At 41.4% G+C, this 15808-nt stretch overlaps 1 protein-coding gene across 6 annotated transcripts in view; it reads left to right on the top strand.

The window, feature by feature from the left end:
• The window catches only part of PPEF1 (protein phosphatase with EF-hand domain 1), a 67792-nt gene that overhangs the window by 29189 nt on the left and 22795 nt on the right, over nt 1-15808 (top strand). For 4 of the 6 annotated variants that reach the window (XM_054006721.1, XM_054006720.1, XM_054006722.1 and 1 more), the window contains exons 5-7: nt 4490-4620; nt 7546-7660; nt 12251-12297. In XM_054006721.1, coding sequence (XP_053862696.1) covers nt 4490-4620; nt 7546-7660; nt 12251-12297 — 293 coding nt within the window. Of the gene's footprint in view, nt 1-4441; nt 4621-7545; nt 7661-12250; nt 12298-15808 lie in introns of all 6 variants that reach the window. The other 2 variants (XM_054006728.1, XM_054006726.1) reach the window with 2 other exon arrangements.

Below are 15808 nucleotides of genomic sequence, written 5' to 3'. Positions count from 1 at the left end.
CATTGAGAGGCAGCACGAGGCCTTGCATCAAAGGGAATTGGCTTAACTATATGCATGTTGTAAGTGCTTGCATACTGAAAATGTGCAGTAGAGGGTTTTGTTTTGTTTTGTTTAATACAAAGCTTGTCAAATCAACATTTAGGCCTGGGCTGTACTAAAAAGTTAGGTCAACCCAGCTACATCGCTCTGGGGTGTGAAAAATCCATATCCCGAGCAGCATAATTAGGACAAGCTACGCCCCGGTGTGGACAGTGCTAGGTTGACAGAAGAATTCTTCCATCCACCTGACTACCCTCTCTGGAAGGTGGATTACCTAGGTGGATGGGAGGGATTCTCCCATCAGTGTAGGTGGTGTCTACACTGAAGCACTACAGCAGTGCGGCTGCAATGCGGCAGCTGTGCTGCTTTACCATTTGAAGCGTAAACAAGCCCTTAGGCCCGGATTCAGCAAAGCATTTAGGCATGTGCTTAGCTTAAAGCATATACCTAAGTCCATCTCTATTTAGCAAAGCATTTAAGAACCTGACTTTACTGGGACTTAAGCAAGTATTTAAAATGCTTTTCTGAGCAGGGCTATTCTTAAGCAGGTACTTAAGTTCTTGCTGACTCAAGGCCTTATGGAACTGACCTACTGTGAATGTGAGCATAGAGAACAAAGATGCTGCAAATCCGCCTGGACAATTGTCCAAATGTTTTAGGGAGCCCAGGATCCGGTAAAAAGAATTCTGCTGCTGCTTTCCTCAACACATGTTCCTTTAACTTAGGGTAATAGAAACAAGGCTAAAAAGTCCTGAGTAGAGCTAGGCAAAATGTTTTAGATGAACTTTGCATTTTTCGGGGCGCCAAAACTATTTGCAGTTTGAGTCAATTTGACAAATAATTTCTGTCTTTAAAAAAAAAAAAAATTTGTTTTACATAAAATGTTTTTGTTTCTGCCACGTTGAAACACGTTGTTTCAACCTTTTATACTGAAACACCGCTCTGTTCTGAAATTTGACCAGGAAAAAAAACCAGAATGAAAAAGACCTGAAAAAGACAGAATCAAAATGAAAAAAATAAAAAAAAATCTATTCAAGTTCACCAAACTATATCGATTGAAATGAAAAACTGGGGAAAAAAATTAGTTTGGGGCCAATCCGAAACATTTCTGTCAATTCACACAGTTTTGTCAAGTTTTTCAATTTGACAATTTTTCTTTAAGATCTTTTTATTCAAATCTAACTAATGTTTTTTCTGGATTTTTCTGCTTGAACCTCCGCGCTAGCCAAGTTCCTCCCCAAGAACTTCTGTATTGGACCCTTGTGGGAGTCTCAGTAGAAGCAGAGATTGCCTGTCTTGTTCAATAGTTCTATGTGCTGGAAAGAAGAGAGGGGTGGGGATCTTTGAAGGTCCTATAGACCCTGGTCTTTCTTATATTATAATTAAGCCCCCAAAAAATCTTCTTGGCTCATCACAGTGTAAGTTTACTTTCCTGGTTTTTTTTAATGTTTTAAAAAAATTGTGATCACTTTCCACTTAATGCAATTGTCCTTTTGATTTGTTTTGCCCACAGCTATTTCTCATCTCCTCCTCCTCTTCCTGATGTCAGTGTAGTTTCAGCGTCACGAGCGAGATGCTTCATAACTGTGTAAATTGTTCACTTAGCAGTCTTGTTATTCTGGTGGTGTTTGGAGGTGATTTTCAAAAAGGTCTGTGGGAGGGAGCTGTAAAAGCCCTTTCAGCAGTATTTAAAAAAAAAAAAAAAAAAAAAAAAGGTGTGTGTGTGGGGGGGACTTTGTGAATGTACCTGCCCAGTCTTTCAGTCCACCCCTGGGATCTCTACCAGGAGGAAAAAAAAATTAATTTTAAGCAATTGGCATAACACACATTCTGGGTAATTTCCATCATTTAAATAAAAAAGTAACAGACTGTACTGTGTGGGAACACATTTTAAAAAAACGTAGATCGCCTTTGTGTTTTGTCTTAATCTTTTGGTCACATGCAGTGAGGAACTGATTTATTTGGTATATGAAGAGCTATTCTTTATTGCATGTCACCTTGAAAGAGAGTTCTCCCCACTAGTCGAGAACACAGGATACTATACAGTTATTAATCCACGGCTAGACGTGTGTTTTTCAGTGATGCACATCCCTGCATGCTGGCTTAGGGCGGGGCTCTGATTTACATAATTATTCTATGCTTATTTCTCAGTATAAGCTCAGTAATTATGTAAATCTCCCTACTCTGACCCCTATAAATCCCTGCTCTGCTTGGTTACTGTTCTTAGAATTCCTCGTCCGTATGCCCACAGCAAACATAGATACCTCGTTTTCTGACCTGATTCCCTGCCTGTCACCCCATGCAATCCCCAACAAAGCAATAAAATTTAATTTTAAAATGGAATTGCTCTAAAATGGGGGTAGGGGTTGGGGTAAGCCAGCCCTGCAGAAGGAGACATTGCAAATCCTGAGATTAGGCATGGAGACAGAGTGGGCATAGTGGTAAGAAGATGGAATGGCTAGGTTTGTCAGAGCCCTGCATGGGGAGCTGTGAGGACAGGAGCCAATCAGAGCATAGAAGTGAGAGAATGGAGAACCCATTTCAGTGTCATATCTTCAAGATACTCCCTACTAACTTGATAGTAACTATAGCCTGAGCTATTCTCCTCAGGCTTGTCAGTGAGAGCTGGTGTGCACACTGGTTGGGATGATTAGGTCCCTGTGCTTTTCATGGCAAAATTGATTCCACGTAGGTAGGCCCTTGGAGTCTGTTTAACCTCGATTTGGTTATTCCCCTGTAAAGAGGAAGGCACTCGTAAGTTATTGACTACTCAGTCAGTTATGGATCATTCTGCAAGATGGTGACGTGCACTCAGCTCCCATTGCAGTCAGTGGAAATTGGGAGTGCTCAGCATCTTGTAGGCTAAAACCCTTAGTGTTGCTGCTTGATGCTTTGCTCCAGTTAGATTGACTTAGACCCAGGGTTTGAACGGGGTAAGCACTTAAAAAGGAAACTGTTCCTTTCTGTTCCTTCAGATAACACTTCTTATTTTGAACTTTCTTCAGTTGCTGGCCGAGTTGAACTTCTTTCTATATGATGGTATTGTATTCATTATGAATGATATAAAATATGTATGTGAATGCAAGAAGGATTCAGCTGCTGTGAGTTTTATTTTGCATCCGGTTCTTCAGCTATGATGATAAATAATAAATAAACCCTTTTTTTATGAATTTCAGATAAAGTCTAATCAGGGTTATGAAAAAAATTAAGCTCAACTACAAGAAAACAAAAGCTGTTTAAAAATGGGAACCTCCCAAGAGCAACACCATAGCTCGACCTGAGCAACCACTACAATGTTTTTAATAAGGATTTTGCTGCTAGCTGGTTCTCAGTCTGCCCAAGGAATGAGACAGACCAATGATGTGCAAAAGCAAACATTTCAGTGCCTTACATACTCATGTATAGATGAGTGTAGATAAAAAGAACCCTGAATTGAAGCAATTAGAAATATTTCCACCTTCTCCACCCTCTACGAAGAATAGGAGAACAAACTATGTTTCTTTCTCCTGCCACACTTATGCTTGCTGCAGTTCAGGCAATAGTTTTATGACAGCTGGCCACGTGGGGACATTGCGTCTCAGCTCTAGTGAAAATGGTGATATTGAAACACCATTGCTGGCACACGGCTGTGAGAGAATAGGGTTTGTTTGCTTGAGGCCTGGGCTGCACTAGAAAATTAGGTTGGTTTAACTACATCGGTCTGGAAAAATCCACACCTCTGAGCTGTGTAGTTAAACCAGCCTAAGTCCCCATGTAGACAGCGCTAGGTCGATGTAAGAATTCTTCCGGCAACCTAACTACCGCCTTTCAGGGAGGTGGATTACCTACGTCGGTGGGAGAACCCCTCCCATCGGTGTAGGTAGCGTCTGTGCTGAAGCGCTGCAGTGATGCAAATTGTGCTGCTGTAGTGTTTTGAGTGTAGACAAACCCTAAATCTTTAGTGAGCTTTTGGCATTTCTCATATATAGGAAAGTAACTACAACAAAACTAATTAGCTTTAAACCCCATTAAAAGTTTAACGTTACATTGTTTTAAACAGGTGAAGGAGCTATTGATGATTAACAATAAAAAAGGAGCTATCGATCATTAACAATAAACTTCAAATCTATGTTGGGGGAAGGGAGGGCGGATTGGATAGCTAAATTTCTCCTAATCTAGAATTACAGGCTGTGGTTGAAAAATATTTTGCAGCAATGTTCAATCTGACTTTAGACACTGTATTTTTTATTTTATAAATCAGAGATAATTGTTGGAAAGTTGTAGTTGATCCACAAACTAATGGCAGGAACTAATTAACCACTTTGTTATAGCAGTATAAATACCAGTGATTAATGTGAGTTCAGAACTTGTGTTGCCTTCCAAGATGAGACTTTCTACACTGTCTTCCTCCCTCCCTTTCTAGATTTGATTTATCAATTTTTCAATAGTCCCAGTGATTTTAATACCGCAGGTTCAGATGTACAATTACTAGAATATGAGCGGACGATAGAGGTCCCAGACTCCTACCGTGGACCTCGGCTGTCATTTCCCCTGACTGTTGCGGACACTAATTCACTTCTTCATGCTTTCAAGGATCAACAGGCAAGTTAGGAGTTGGGACTGTATTGGTTTTAGACTATGACTATCCTGACTAAATTTAAGAAATGTCAAAAGTTGTTATGAAGACTAAATTATAGGGTCATAGAAACTAAGTGAACTAGGTGATGTAATACATCTTTCTGGCAATGCAGGATTATTCTCTGCTGTTCATTCACTGATTATTTGTTATGATCTAAAGTACTGAGCATGAGTCAAGAAGCTAGGAAAGCTGAAGTTAGCTCTGCTACTGACTCCCTTGTATGTGCTCTTGGGCAAATTCTTGGCCTGTTTGCCTCTGTTTCCCCATCTGTACAATGGTGCTAATATTTACATTGGTGGGTGTTATGGGGAGTGATTAAGTTGAAACTTTAAACTGCAGTTTCAGTGCTAACTATTAATAGTCTAGCCTAGTTTTAAATGTATTGAGTAAATGGGGCTTCCAATATATATCTCGAGTGATGGATCTAGAAAGAGGAGCTGTGGTAAATAGAAGAGTAAATGAGCAAACACAGGCTTCATCTTTGAGCACCAATGTTCTCGCTCCCAAGTGGGAGTTAAGGCTCATTCTTTGATCAAAAGTTTTTTGGAGAAGGGGTAATTAGCCTCTGTGAATTTGCCTCTCCCCATACCACCTTCCAGAGCGGAAGTGGTTGCAAGTCTCAGTAGAATTTCAGGTGGATGGTGCACTGAGATGGCTATTTTAAAATGAAAAGACCTGCAATCATTGGATGACGGGATCATCCTAGACACTATTAACAGAGCAGGAAGTACAAGAAAGAAGGAATCTCAGTGGGAAAGTATTTTTGCAGCTGAGAGGAACAAAGAGATAGAATAGATGAGTTTTAAAGATTGAGAGTTTCATTCTCATGCTTACTTACTCCTGGGGGAGTTTTGTACCAAAAAATTAAAAATTCTGTGCACAATATTTTAAAATTCTGCATATTTTGTCGAAATAATGTGGAGTTTTTATGCAAAATGATCCACAATTACAGACCATCAATCATGATTGAGAACAACATTCCAGGATGTGCAAAATAATTTGTCCCCGTCTGCATGCAGTTTTGTAGAGAATTCTCGAGCATGAGAAGATGGTGGAGCCAATTTTGATGCATGATGTGAAGGCTGTTCACATCGTGCAAAAGAACAAATATCTGTTTCCCCTTTGGTAACTTCATCTGGACCTGGCTGGGTACTTTGGGAAGTGCTTGGTTCTGATTGTCCTGCCATTTTATTGACTGCTTGGTAAATGTTTTATTTGCCTTCAAAGTCTTTTTTTTTAATGTGTAAATAAAATAAATCCTGCGCTGTAATCTAACCCCATTGTGCCACTTTGGCACAGGAAAAAAGTGAGAAAGCACATAGTTTTCCCAGCTGAGGATTCCCTTACTGTCTTTTGTATTAAGGCTGCTTTATATCACCTTGGCAATGTAAAGGAGCCTTAAAACTTTTACAGATTTTATGCTGCTGGGGGAATTTACTGAGAATGGAAACAGTTACCTAACAATAGGAACATTAACGATGTCACTAGCAGGCAGGCTGCTACATTTCTGCCTCAGTTCATTAATCTCGTTCTCTATCAATAGCAACATTAACAATGTATTTTTTTCACATCAAGAACTGTGTTTTATTTCAAACATTGAAACAGTTTGTAGGAATGCACAGAGCAGACTCTTATTCTTACACACCTTATCCCCTCTCAAGCAAAAACTGAATGAATTTTCTATCAATCCAATGCTTGTTATCTGCTATAAAATGAGCCGCCAGGCAATTTAAAGGGATAGCACGGGCTGATTGCATTTCCAACCCTGGCAAAACAGCTGCTTGCTTTGTTGCAATGAAGGAACGTAGGCAGGCAGGCTGCCATATTTCTGCCTCAGGGGACAGAGCCTGCCTCATGCCTAACAACCCGAAGCCCTATCCCTCCACGCCGGGTGCTCCACAGTAGCAAGGGTGAAGGACAGAGTCTCTCTTGCTTGTTCGCAGGCAGGCATGCCCAGCCCGTGATGGTGATTAATGTCTCCTATGCAGGTATGTATGCCCAGCCCCTCCTCTCCTCTCCCTCCCCGTGATTTGTGTCTCTGAGGGCTGCTCCAGGTGCTGGAACAGATGTGCCACCTGGGCTAATGGGGAAGAGGCATGTGTCTCACTCAAATTTTTTCTGCGTGGTGGCACAGAAATCTGCGGACCATAAGAATTCTGCATCCATGCAGGTGCTCAGAATTCCATCAGGAGTAGCTTATATACAAGAAGGCAGATTAACTATTAACTTTACAGCCCTGACTTTAGTTTTCTCTCTCGTTTTTTTCTTTCTTTTGTACTTGTTATTAAACTTTCACAGCTAAAAGGAAGTCTGTTTTTGTTATTTAACAATACTTAGCATTTGTATAGCCTTTATCTATTCAAAGAGCTATATTAAGTACCTATTAACCCCATTGTACAAGTGGGAAAACTGAGGCATACAGGTGAAGTGACTTCTCCAAAGCAATGTACTGGAAAAGCTATGATTAGAATTTGGGAGTTCTAAGACCCCATGATCTGGGTATCCTTAAATCTCTGACTGCCAGAAGCTGGGACTGGACAACAGGGAACAGAGCACTCAAAAAATTGCCCTATTCTGTTCATTCCCTCTGAAGCATCTGGCACCAGCCACTGTTGGAAGACAGGATACTGGGCTAGATAAACCATTGGTTTGACCCGTATGGCCATTCTTATGCTTTTATGAGTTCCTGATTCTTCATCCTAGACCATGCTGCCTGTAATTGTGTTTAGAAAGTAAATGTCTACTGTAAACAATCTTTAAATGGCAAGTACCTGTAGCAAACTTGTTGGTAGTGGGTGGGTCTCTGTGTTGGCAGAACTTTTATGAAGTAGTATGGTTTGTGTATATTTATAATATGCCTCCTTTGTCTCACCGCATTCCTTTCACAGCACCTTCATGCCCGCTACGTCCTACAGCTGCTACACGAAACCAAGAAACTCCTTAAACAGATGCCTAACATCATTCATCTGTCGACCTCCTACTCCAAGGAGATAACCATCTGTGGTAAGATGACCATGCATATAGCTGGTTTTGGCCACAGGATGATATGGATATTACTGACTGCAGCCATAACTGTAATTTTGTAGATGGTTTTAGAAAAGTGTAAATCTCCCCAAACTGCTACAACTCATGCTGTTGAGTCATCACTGGTATATTTTAAGAGAGCCAAAAACCTCCTCTCTTTCTCCCCCTGTCAGATGTTGCTTGGTGAGTCAGTGTTAAAACATGGAACCTGCAGTATAGTAGGGATTGTTGGGTTTTTTTGTTTGTTTTTTTGAAAGTTGCATAACCATATATAAAATGCCACCTAGTGTTGTCAACACTTATTTTCTGCATCACTGCTTGACTTTTATGTCCTTGAGAAAGAGAACTTTCCATCACGTCTTGCTCAACAATAATTTCAGTAAGCGTTTCCCTGAGTTAAGGGGTAATGCTTAGGCTGTGCTCCCTCTTGGGCTATGCTTTGTATCAAATAAACAAAGAGACTAAAACTCTATGTTCAGTAAATCACGAGGAACTTCCTAAAATTTCAAAGTTGATGTAAAAAGAAGAGGAGTACTTGTGGCACCTTAGAGACTAACAAATTTATTAGAGCATAAGCTTTCGTGGACTACAGCCCACTTCTTCAGATGCATATAGAATGGAACATATAATGAGGAGATATATATACACACATACAGAGAGCATAAACAGGTGGGAGTTGTCTTACCAACTCTGAGAGGCCAATTAATTAAGAGAAAAAAAAAAAAAAAAAAAAAAAACTTTTGAAGTGATAATCAAGCTAGCCGAGTACAGACAGTGTGATAAGAAGTGTGAGAGTACTTACAAGGGGAGATAGTCAACGTTTGTAATGGCTCAGCCATTCCCAGTCCTTATTCAAACCGGAGTTGATTGTGTCTAGTTTGCATATCAATTCTAGCTCTGTAGTCTCTCTTTGGAGTCTGTTTTTGAAGTTTTTCTGTTGTAATATAGCCACCCGCAGGTCTGTCACTGAATGACCAGACAGGTTAAAGTGTTCTCCCACTGGTTTTTGAGTATTTTGATTCCTGATGTCAGATTTGTGTCCATTAATTCTTTTGCGTAGAGACTGTCCGGTTTGGCAGATTTGGCAGTTTCTTTTTGCGGATACAGACTAACACGGCTGTTACTCTGAAAGTTGATGTAAAATTTCCTAATAGGGCTGAAGGGTATGAAACTCATTGTGACGGGGTCCCCAGGGTGCAACCTGGACTGTGGGACCACTGAGCTCTCCAAAATCCACCAGCCTGGGATGTCTCTCACGCTGTGATGCTGATATCAAGCTACCAACCTCTGATAGGCACTGCACATACACATTCCCGCAGCTTCCCAGCCTTGCATCCTAGAACTGTACCATTTTACACTGGCCAGAAGCAGAAAGTGGACATGCACAGCCTTTGTAATCTGAACAGATTTCCCAAGCACTTTAGACAAACTCACTGGTAAGGATAAAATGTACAGAAACTAGAATTTAAGTGATTATAAGTGGTAGGCATAAAGGTTAGAGATAGTTTCCTTAAGAAAATAAAAATAGAAACACGTGTTCTAAATCCAAAACTTTTACTCTAAGCAAGAGTAGATGAACATCTTTTTTCCCCCCTGACAGATGGTACAAGCAGGTTACAGTTCCCGAAAACACAGACTGGACTCCCTTTCCAGCCTGAGATCAAACTTCCCCTGTTCAAAAACTTTGTCTCCCAGACATGCTTCCAGGTGCTGAGATTGGGGGAGAGGAGAGAGAGGCCAAGTAATAATGTAAGGTTTCAGAGTAGCAGCCGTGTTAGTCTGTATCTGCAAAAAGAAGAACAGGAGTACTTGTGGCACCTTAGAGACTAATAAATTTGTTAGTCTCTAAGGTGCCACAAGTACTCCTGTTCTTCTTTTTGCGTAATAATGTAACTGTCTCTCTACTTTCTTCCAGCTTGCTGGAAAGCTCTTTGCTGTGATTTGGGGACCAGGCAGTTCCCATTGATCAAGCAGTTTCCATTATATATGTGCCTTCTCTAAGGAATCTCTGGGATAGTGGATTCTTTCTTGTTGGGTGTTGATGAGCCATTAATATTGTCTGGCTATTGACGGGTACTCTTTTGTTGTAACTGATAGGCTGGTTATGGGTGTTCCCAACCTCAGAACATATTTCAGTAACAAACACATATAGCAATACTTCATAACTCCACATACAATGACAGGACATACAATCCAACAGGATATTAATGTTCAACAGATCAAGACTTTTAAAATGATATCTCACAAGGCATACTTTGTACAAAACATATCATAATTGTATCACCATGGTGAATATGGAGGTTCCAGGGTGCTACTTTGAGGTAGCACATGATGCCCCTATATTTCCCAGTTAATAAGATTAGAGTTATGGAGTATATGATAGAAACATCCTGCCATGGGTGTAGTCAGTACGCTGAAATTCACCATGTTTCAGGCCAAGTTCAGCCATCTTTACATTTAGTCGTACCTCACTCTGACTGCTGCCATTGATGGGGATGGCAGAATGAGGCCCTTGGTTGACAACGTGCCTGCCTCTGGAATAGATTATATTGTATGTAACAACATGTGTAATAGCCTATTAAACCTTCTGCCTTCTAAACGGATTAATGTCATTATAGGGCTTAATCTTCACGCGGTGTTGTAGTGGGACACAGGGAAGAAGTTTCAGAATGAAAAGTGCCAACCATCCATCCATTTTGATTATGCTGTCATAGATTATAGCTAAAAGGACAACAGAGCCTGGGTAGGGAGTTTTAGCTGCAAAACAGAATGGTAATGGCTATAGTAAATGACAACTATAACTTGTCCAAAGTTACTTACAATAATAAGTTGCTATTAAGTGTACAATTTTCATAAGAGTTGGTTGAGCATGTAATACAATTGCAAACAAGGGATTTTACATGCACAGCTGTGCACCTAATTGAGGTCTTTTAGATAAACTATTGTTCACTAGACTTAAAAAAACAAAACCAAAAATCTGAACCAAATACGCGTATGTTCACGTTTGCTGACTGATCAGTACTCTCTTGCTAATCAATATACATGTATCCTCCTACTTGTAGCCTCATTTGCACTATTTAAGCAGCATAAAAGATGTCCCTTCCTGCCATTCAAATAAATAATGGCCTTTGAAACCAAAAAGATGTTTTGTAGCAGATGAAAGCCTAATTTTTACTGATGTTGAGACCAAAATATTAACTTAAAATAAGATTTCCTGCCTCCAGATCCCCTTTGAACTTCATACAGAAACTGAGGATTAAATATTGTTCTGAAATATTTTCCTATCTGAACCCCATAGCCCATTGAAGTCTACGGGAGTGTTTAAATTGACTAAAATTGGCTTTGATTCAAGCTCTGACATAGTTGCATATATGTCCTATGAACAGAGTAAAAATGCCTCTGCTCACCCCATTTTTAATACTGATGGTGAAAGGATGAAATCATTGAGTATATTTATGTAAATTTGGAAGACTTTTTTTTAATGTTTATTTGGATGATGCGATACAAGTTAAGAGCCCGATTCTGGCTCCCCTTCTCATCCAGGGGAAATTCACTCCTTAGTCTACTTTGAAGACTTAAAGTAGTGCAGGATCCCTTTACACAGGGATGAATTCCTCCTGTTGAATAGTACTGTATACTATTCCACAAGAAACCCCCCTGACAGAGCTAAAACTGGGATTATTGGTGCATCTTGTTCTTGGAAAGATTATTTATACTCTCTCTGCCCATCCCCGGCCATAACAGCCAAACTCTGGTCCAGAATTAGACAAATAAAACAGATGCTATATAATATATGTCAGATAACAAGGTGATTTAAAAAAAAAATAGTATTTTAAAATCCCAATAATTTACATGTGAGCATACCATTAATTTAGTTGCCCAATTAAGCATGGCCATCTGCTTAAGTGCCAGCGTGCACTTACGGTTGAATATTAGCAAAAACTTTTTCACTAGGAGGGTGGTGAAGCACTGGAATGGATTACCTAGGGAGGTGGTGGAATCGCCTTCCTTAGAGGTTTTTAAGGTCAGGCTTGACAAAGCCCTGGCTGGGATGATTTAGTTGGGAATTGGTCCTGCTTTGAGCAGGGGATTGGACTAGTTGACCTCCTGAGGTCCCTTCCAACCCTGATATTCTATGATTCTATGATAGGTATGCTAAACACTTATTTCTAGGTTCCTGTCTTTTTCTCATAAGTATTTCTAGGGCACCCTTCACTGATAACAAAGCACAGATATAAGAATTAAGATTCATAATATGTTTGTCCATAGTGTACCCATCTCTTCAAATACCTAACTCTTTTCAAGGGTGCAAGTGATCTTCTACCCTCCAACAGGCCCACATAAAAAGATTAAAGCTTCATGCAAGGCTATTGTAGGCTCACTTCAGTGTGTAATTGCCAGATTTAGATGTGCAGCTCAGGCACACCGTTTTGAAAATTTAGTCTGTATAATCCAAGTGCAAGGACAGTTCTACAAGGGAAAATGTGATAAAATCATATTGACACCTCATTTAATCAGAGTGGTATAACAGACTTTGTCACAAAACTTTGAATATCCTGTTCCCTCTAGGTGATTTGCATGGAAAACTGGATGATCTTTTGCTGATATTCTACAAGGTAATTAGATGCTTTATTCCTGAGCATTTTCACTCTTTAGGCTGGCACTAGGAAAGCAACTGCATACCACATAGGTATTGTTAGGTACTGTATATGTGATATATAGTCACAGAACAGTAGGTTGTGCAATTCTTTGGCTACTGCTATCTTTCCACCTCAGCAACCAAATGGTTTAACTGAATGCCAAGCAGAGGGCATAGACTAGTGCAGAGGTGGGCAAAGTATGACCCACAGGCCACATCCGGCCCACGGGACCATCCTGCCCGGCCCCCGAGCTCCTGGCCTGGGAGGCTCACCCCCGGCCCCTCCCCCGCTGTTTCCCTTCACCCACAGCTTCAGCTCGCCATGCCACCGGCACAATGCTCTTGGTGGCGGGGCTGTGAGCTCCTGGGGCAGCGCAGCTGCAGAGCCCGGCCTGACCCGGTGCTCTGTGCTGCATGGTGGTGGCAACAGTGGGGTGTGTGTGGCCCGGCTCCAGCTGGGCTGCGCGACTGTAGCACCGCCAGCCACCGGTGCTCCAGGTAGTGTGGTAAGGGGGAAGGGAGCGGGGGGGTTGGATAGAGGGCAGGGGAGTTAGGGGTGGTGGTTGGGGGGTGTGTGTGGATGGTGGTCGGGGGAGAAAAAGAGGGTTAAATGGGGACAGGGGTCCCAGGGGAGCAGTCAGGAAGGAGGGGGGGTTGGATGGGGAAGCAGAGGTCTGGGGGCAGTCAGGGGACAGGGAGTGTGGGTGTGTGTGGATGGGGCAGAGGTCCCAGAGGGGCCGTCAGGGAACAGGGGGGGTTGGATGGGGCAGGAGTCCTGGGGCGGGGGGCAGATAGGAGGTGGGTGGCTGGGCTATGACCCCCTCCCCTAACCAGCCCTCCATATAATTTACAAAACCCAGTGCGGCCCTGAGGCCAAAAAGTTTGCCCGCCCCTGGACTCGTGTGATAAACCAAAATGAGAGATGGCTTCTTGTACCTTCTACAAAGTCCTGGTGCTACTCTAATATTTTGTAAAGTCTCAGTTCTTCAAAGAGAAGGAGCCAAATTCATCTCTGGTGTAACCCTACATCATGGCTGATTTTAGCCATCATGAAGAATGCAGCAGTTTTCTCAAACCTCTCCAAACCCATTTACACTTTCAATCAATATCTACAAAAGTGTTTTTTTTAATTATTTACAGGAAGTGAAGTGCAGAGCACTTCTAGCTGCTTAAAAGCTTTCCCTTTTTTGAAAGCAGTCCTGCAATTTTGCACAAAATGAAAATATCTTGGGCATCCTCTATTTAGCCTGCAGCAGCTGTTCATGTGTTTCATGTTAAATAAAACATAATTATGCTTTGCTAACGTGGAAAAAATAAAACTCCAGGCTGTCTTCTCTGCAGTTGTATATTTAGCTGAAGGCATAAGAATTTTCCTACAATAAGTTCCAAATTTCTTTTCTTTTGAGTATGATTCACCACCTTACCGTTTAACAGATACTCCCTCTGATTTCTTTTTGTGACTGATTATTCTGTATTCATCTGCACTGAACCAAGGCTGGCGTGAGTTAATCCAGGTGCTTGAATGATGTAATCCCTCTTTGTTTAATTGGCTCCATTAGACTTTCCACTCATCTGTCAGCTGAAAACGTGAATATTTTGTCCAAGCAGAAACCTAATTAAAAAAATTTAGTACAATACTGACCTATGCAGGAGTCAACTTCCCATGTTATTAAGTTACCAATTTTAGCTACTTCTTTGCTTCCCTGCTTTTTAGCTGATAGTTCAATGAGACAACTTTTCCATTTCCAAATTGCATATTAGACCAGCATGATAGAACGGCTGGATTCAGCACACTTTCAATACTCAAAACACATGACATGGTAAAACACTCTATTTTGGGAGGGAATACTGGAATGTTTATAGCTGTAAACAGCCCTGGATATGATGTACCCTTTTAAAATATGACATTGGAGAACAGGGTTTGTCTCTTAATCAGGATGAAATAATGAAAACAGCCCTCAGTGTGAGAGATGAAATCGTGACTCTGCTGGAATCAGTGGCCATATTCACAGTCCATTTTGGTCAATTTCATGGTCACAGGATTTTTAAAATAATAAATTTCATGATTTCAGCTATTTAAATCTGAAATTTCACAGTGTTGTAACTGTAATGGGTCTGACCCAAAAAGCAATTGGGGAGTGGGGGGGTCGCAAGGTTATTGTAGGGAGGGTTGCAGTACTGCTAACCTTACTTCTGTGCTCCTGCTGGCAGCGGCACTGCCTTCGGAGCTGGGCAGCTGGAGAGCGGCAGCTGCTTGCCAGAAGCCCAGCTCTGAAAGCAGAGCTATCACCAGCAGCAGCGCAGAAGTAAGGATGACATGGTATGTTATTGCCACCCTTACTCCGGCACTGCTGCTGGTGGGATGCTGCCTGCAAAGCTGGGCGCCTGGCCAACAGCTGCTGCTCTCTGGCTGACCAGCTCTGAAGGCAGCACAGAAGTAAGGGTGACATTACTGCAAGCCCCCTAAAATAACCTTGTGAACCCCCCTGCAACTGCCTTTTGGGTCAGGACCCCCTATTTGAGAAATGCTGGTCTCCACTGCAAAATCTGTATAGTATAGACACAAAAGACCAGATTTCAGAGGGGGAGACCAGATTTTGTGGTCCGTGATGTGTTTTTCATGGCTGTAAATTTGGTAGGGCCCTATATATGTGCAACGGTCTATACTGGCTCTGGACATCCCAGGGATGCACCATATGTCAGGTGTGTTCTTGGGTTGGGGAGGTGGCTTATAGGCAATGGCTGTTTTGTGGCCACTTTTCATGGGCATAGTCAGCACAAAAGGGCTGCAGGTCAATCCTACAAGCTCCAGACCCTCAACTTGTGTAAAGCATAGTTCAGTTGAAGGAAATGGAGCTGCAGTTTATATCAGCTGGGGATCTGGCCAGCACCACATCTGGGATCCATTTGCAATTCTATCAGCACCACGTTCTTAAACTTAAAAGGAATTTCTTCCTTTGAGCTAACAAGGGCTATTAGCTCCCCATCAGAGGGACAAAGTGATACAACTCTCTAAACACACAGCTGAAGAATTCCATTAACTCAGCTGTCTACTGAGCTTGGTGGATTGGACATGGCTGCTAACCCCCTTTTCAGTTACAGATGTTGCTTACTATACACTCATTGGTTTTCTATCCTTATGATTTTTGCCACAATGTATACACATCTCTGAACCATTAATGAATAAAAAAAAGGATAGGAGTTACATAGGTTTAAATGAAAAAATTGATGATCAGTTGAAGTATTTTACATAATATTATGCCTGATACTTTTTGCTTTCATTTTTTAAAGAAGATTATCTCACCTTTTCTTAACAGAAGTGTCCAATTTGTAGATGCTTCATTCCGTGCATGAGTCTTTGTTAAATTACAGTGTTGCCAGTCATTCACCCAAAGCCTTGAAATTTTAAATTGTTTATTGCTAAATTAGACTCTGTTAAATTGATGTGTAGAGATACCCTGAAGCTGAATAGAAGGCAGATAACAAAG

Source organism: Malaclemys terrapin, chromosome 1 (assembly GCF_027887155.1).
Source record: "Malaclemys terrapin pileata isolate rMalTer1 chromosome 1, rMalTer1.hap1, whole genome shotgun sequence".
Classification (NCBI taxonomy): Eukaryota; Metazoa; Chordata; order Testudines; family Emydidae; genus Malaclemys; species Malaclemys terrapin.
This window is presented reverse-complemented; position numbering and strand designations above follow the sequence as displayed.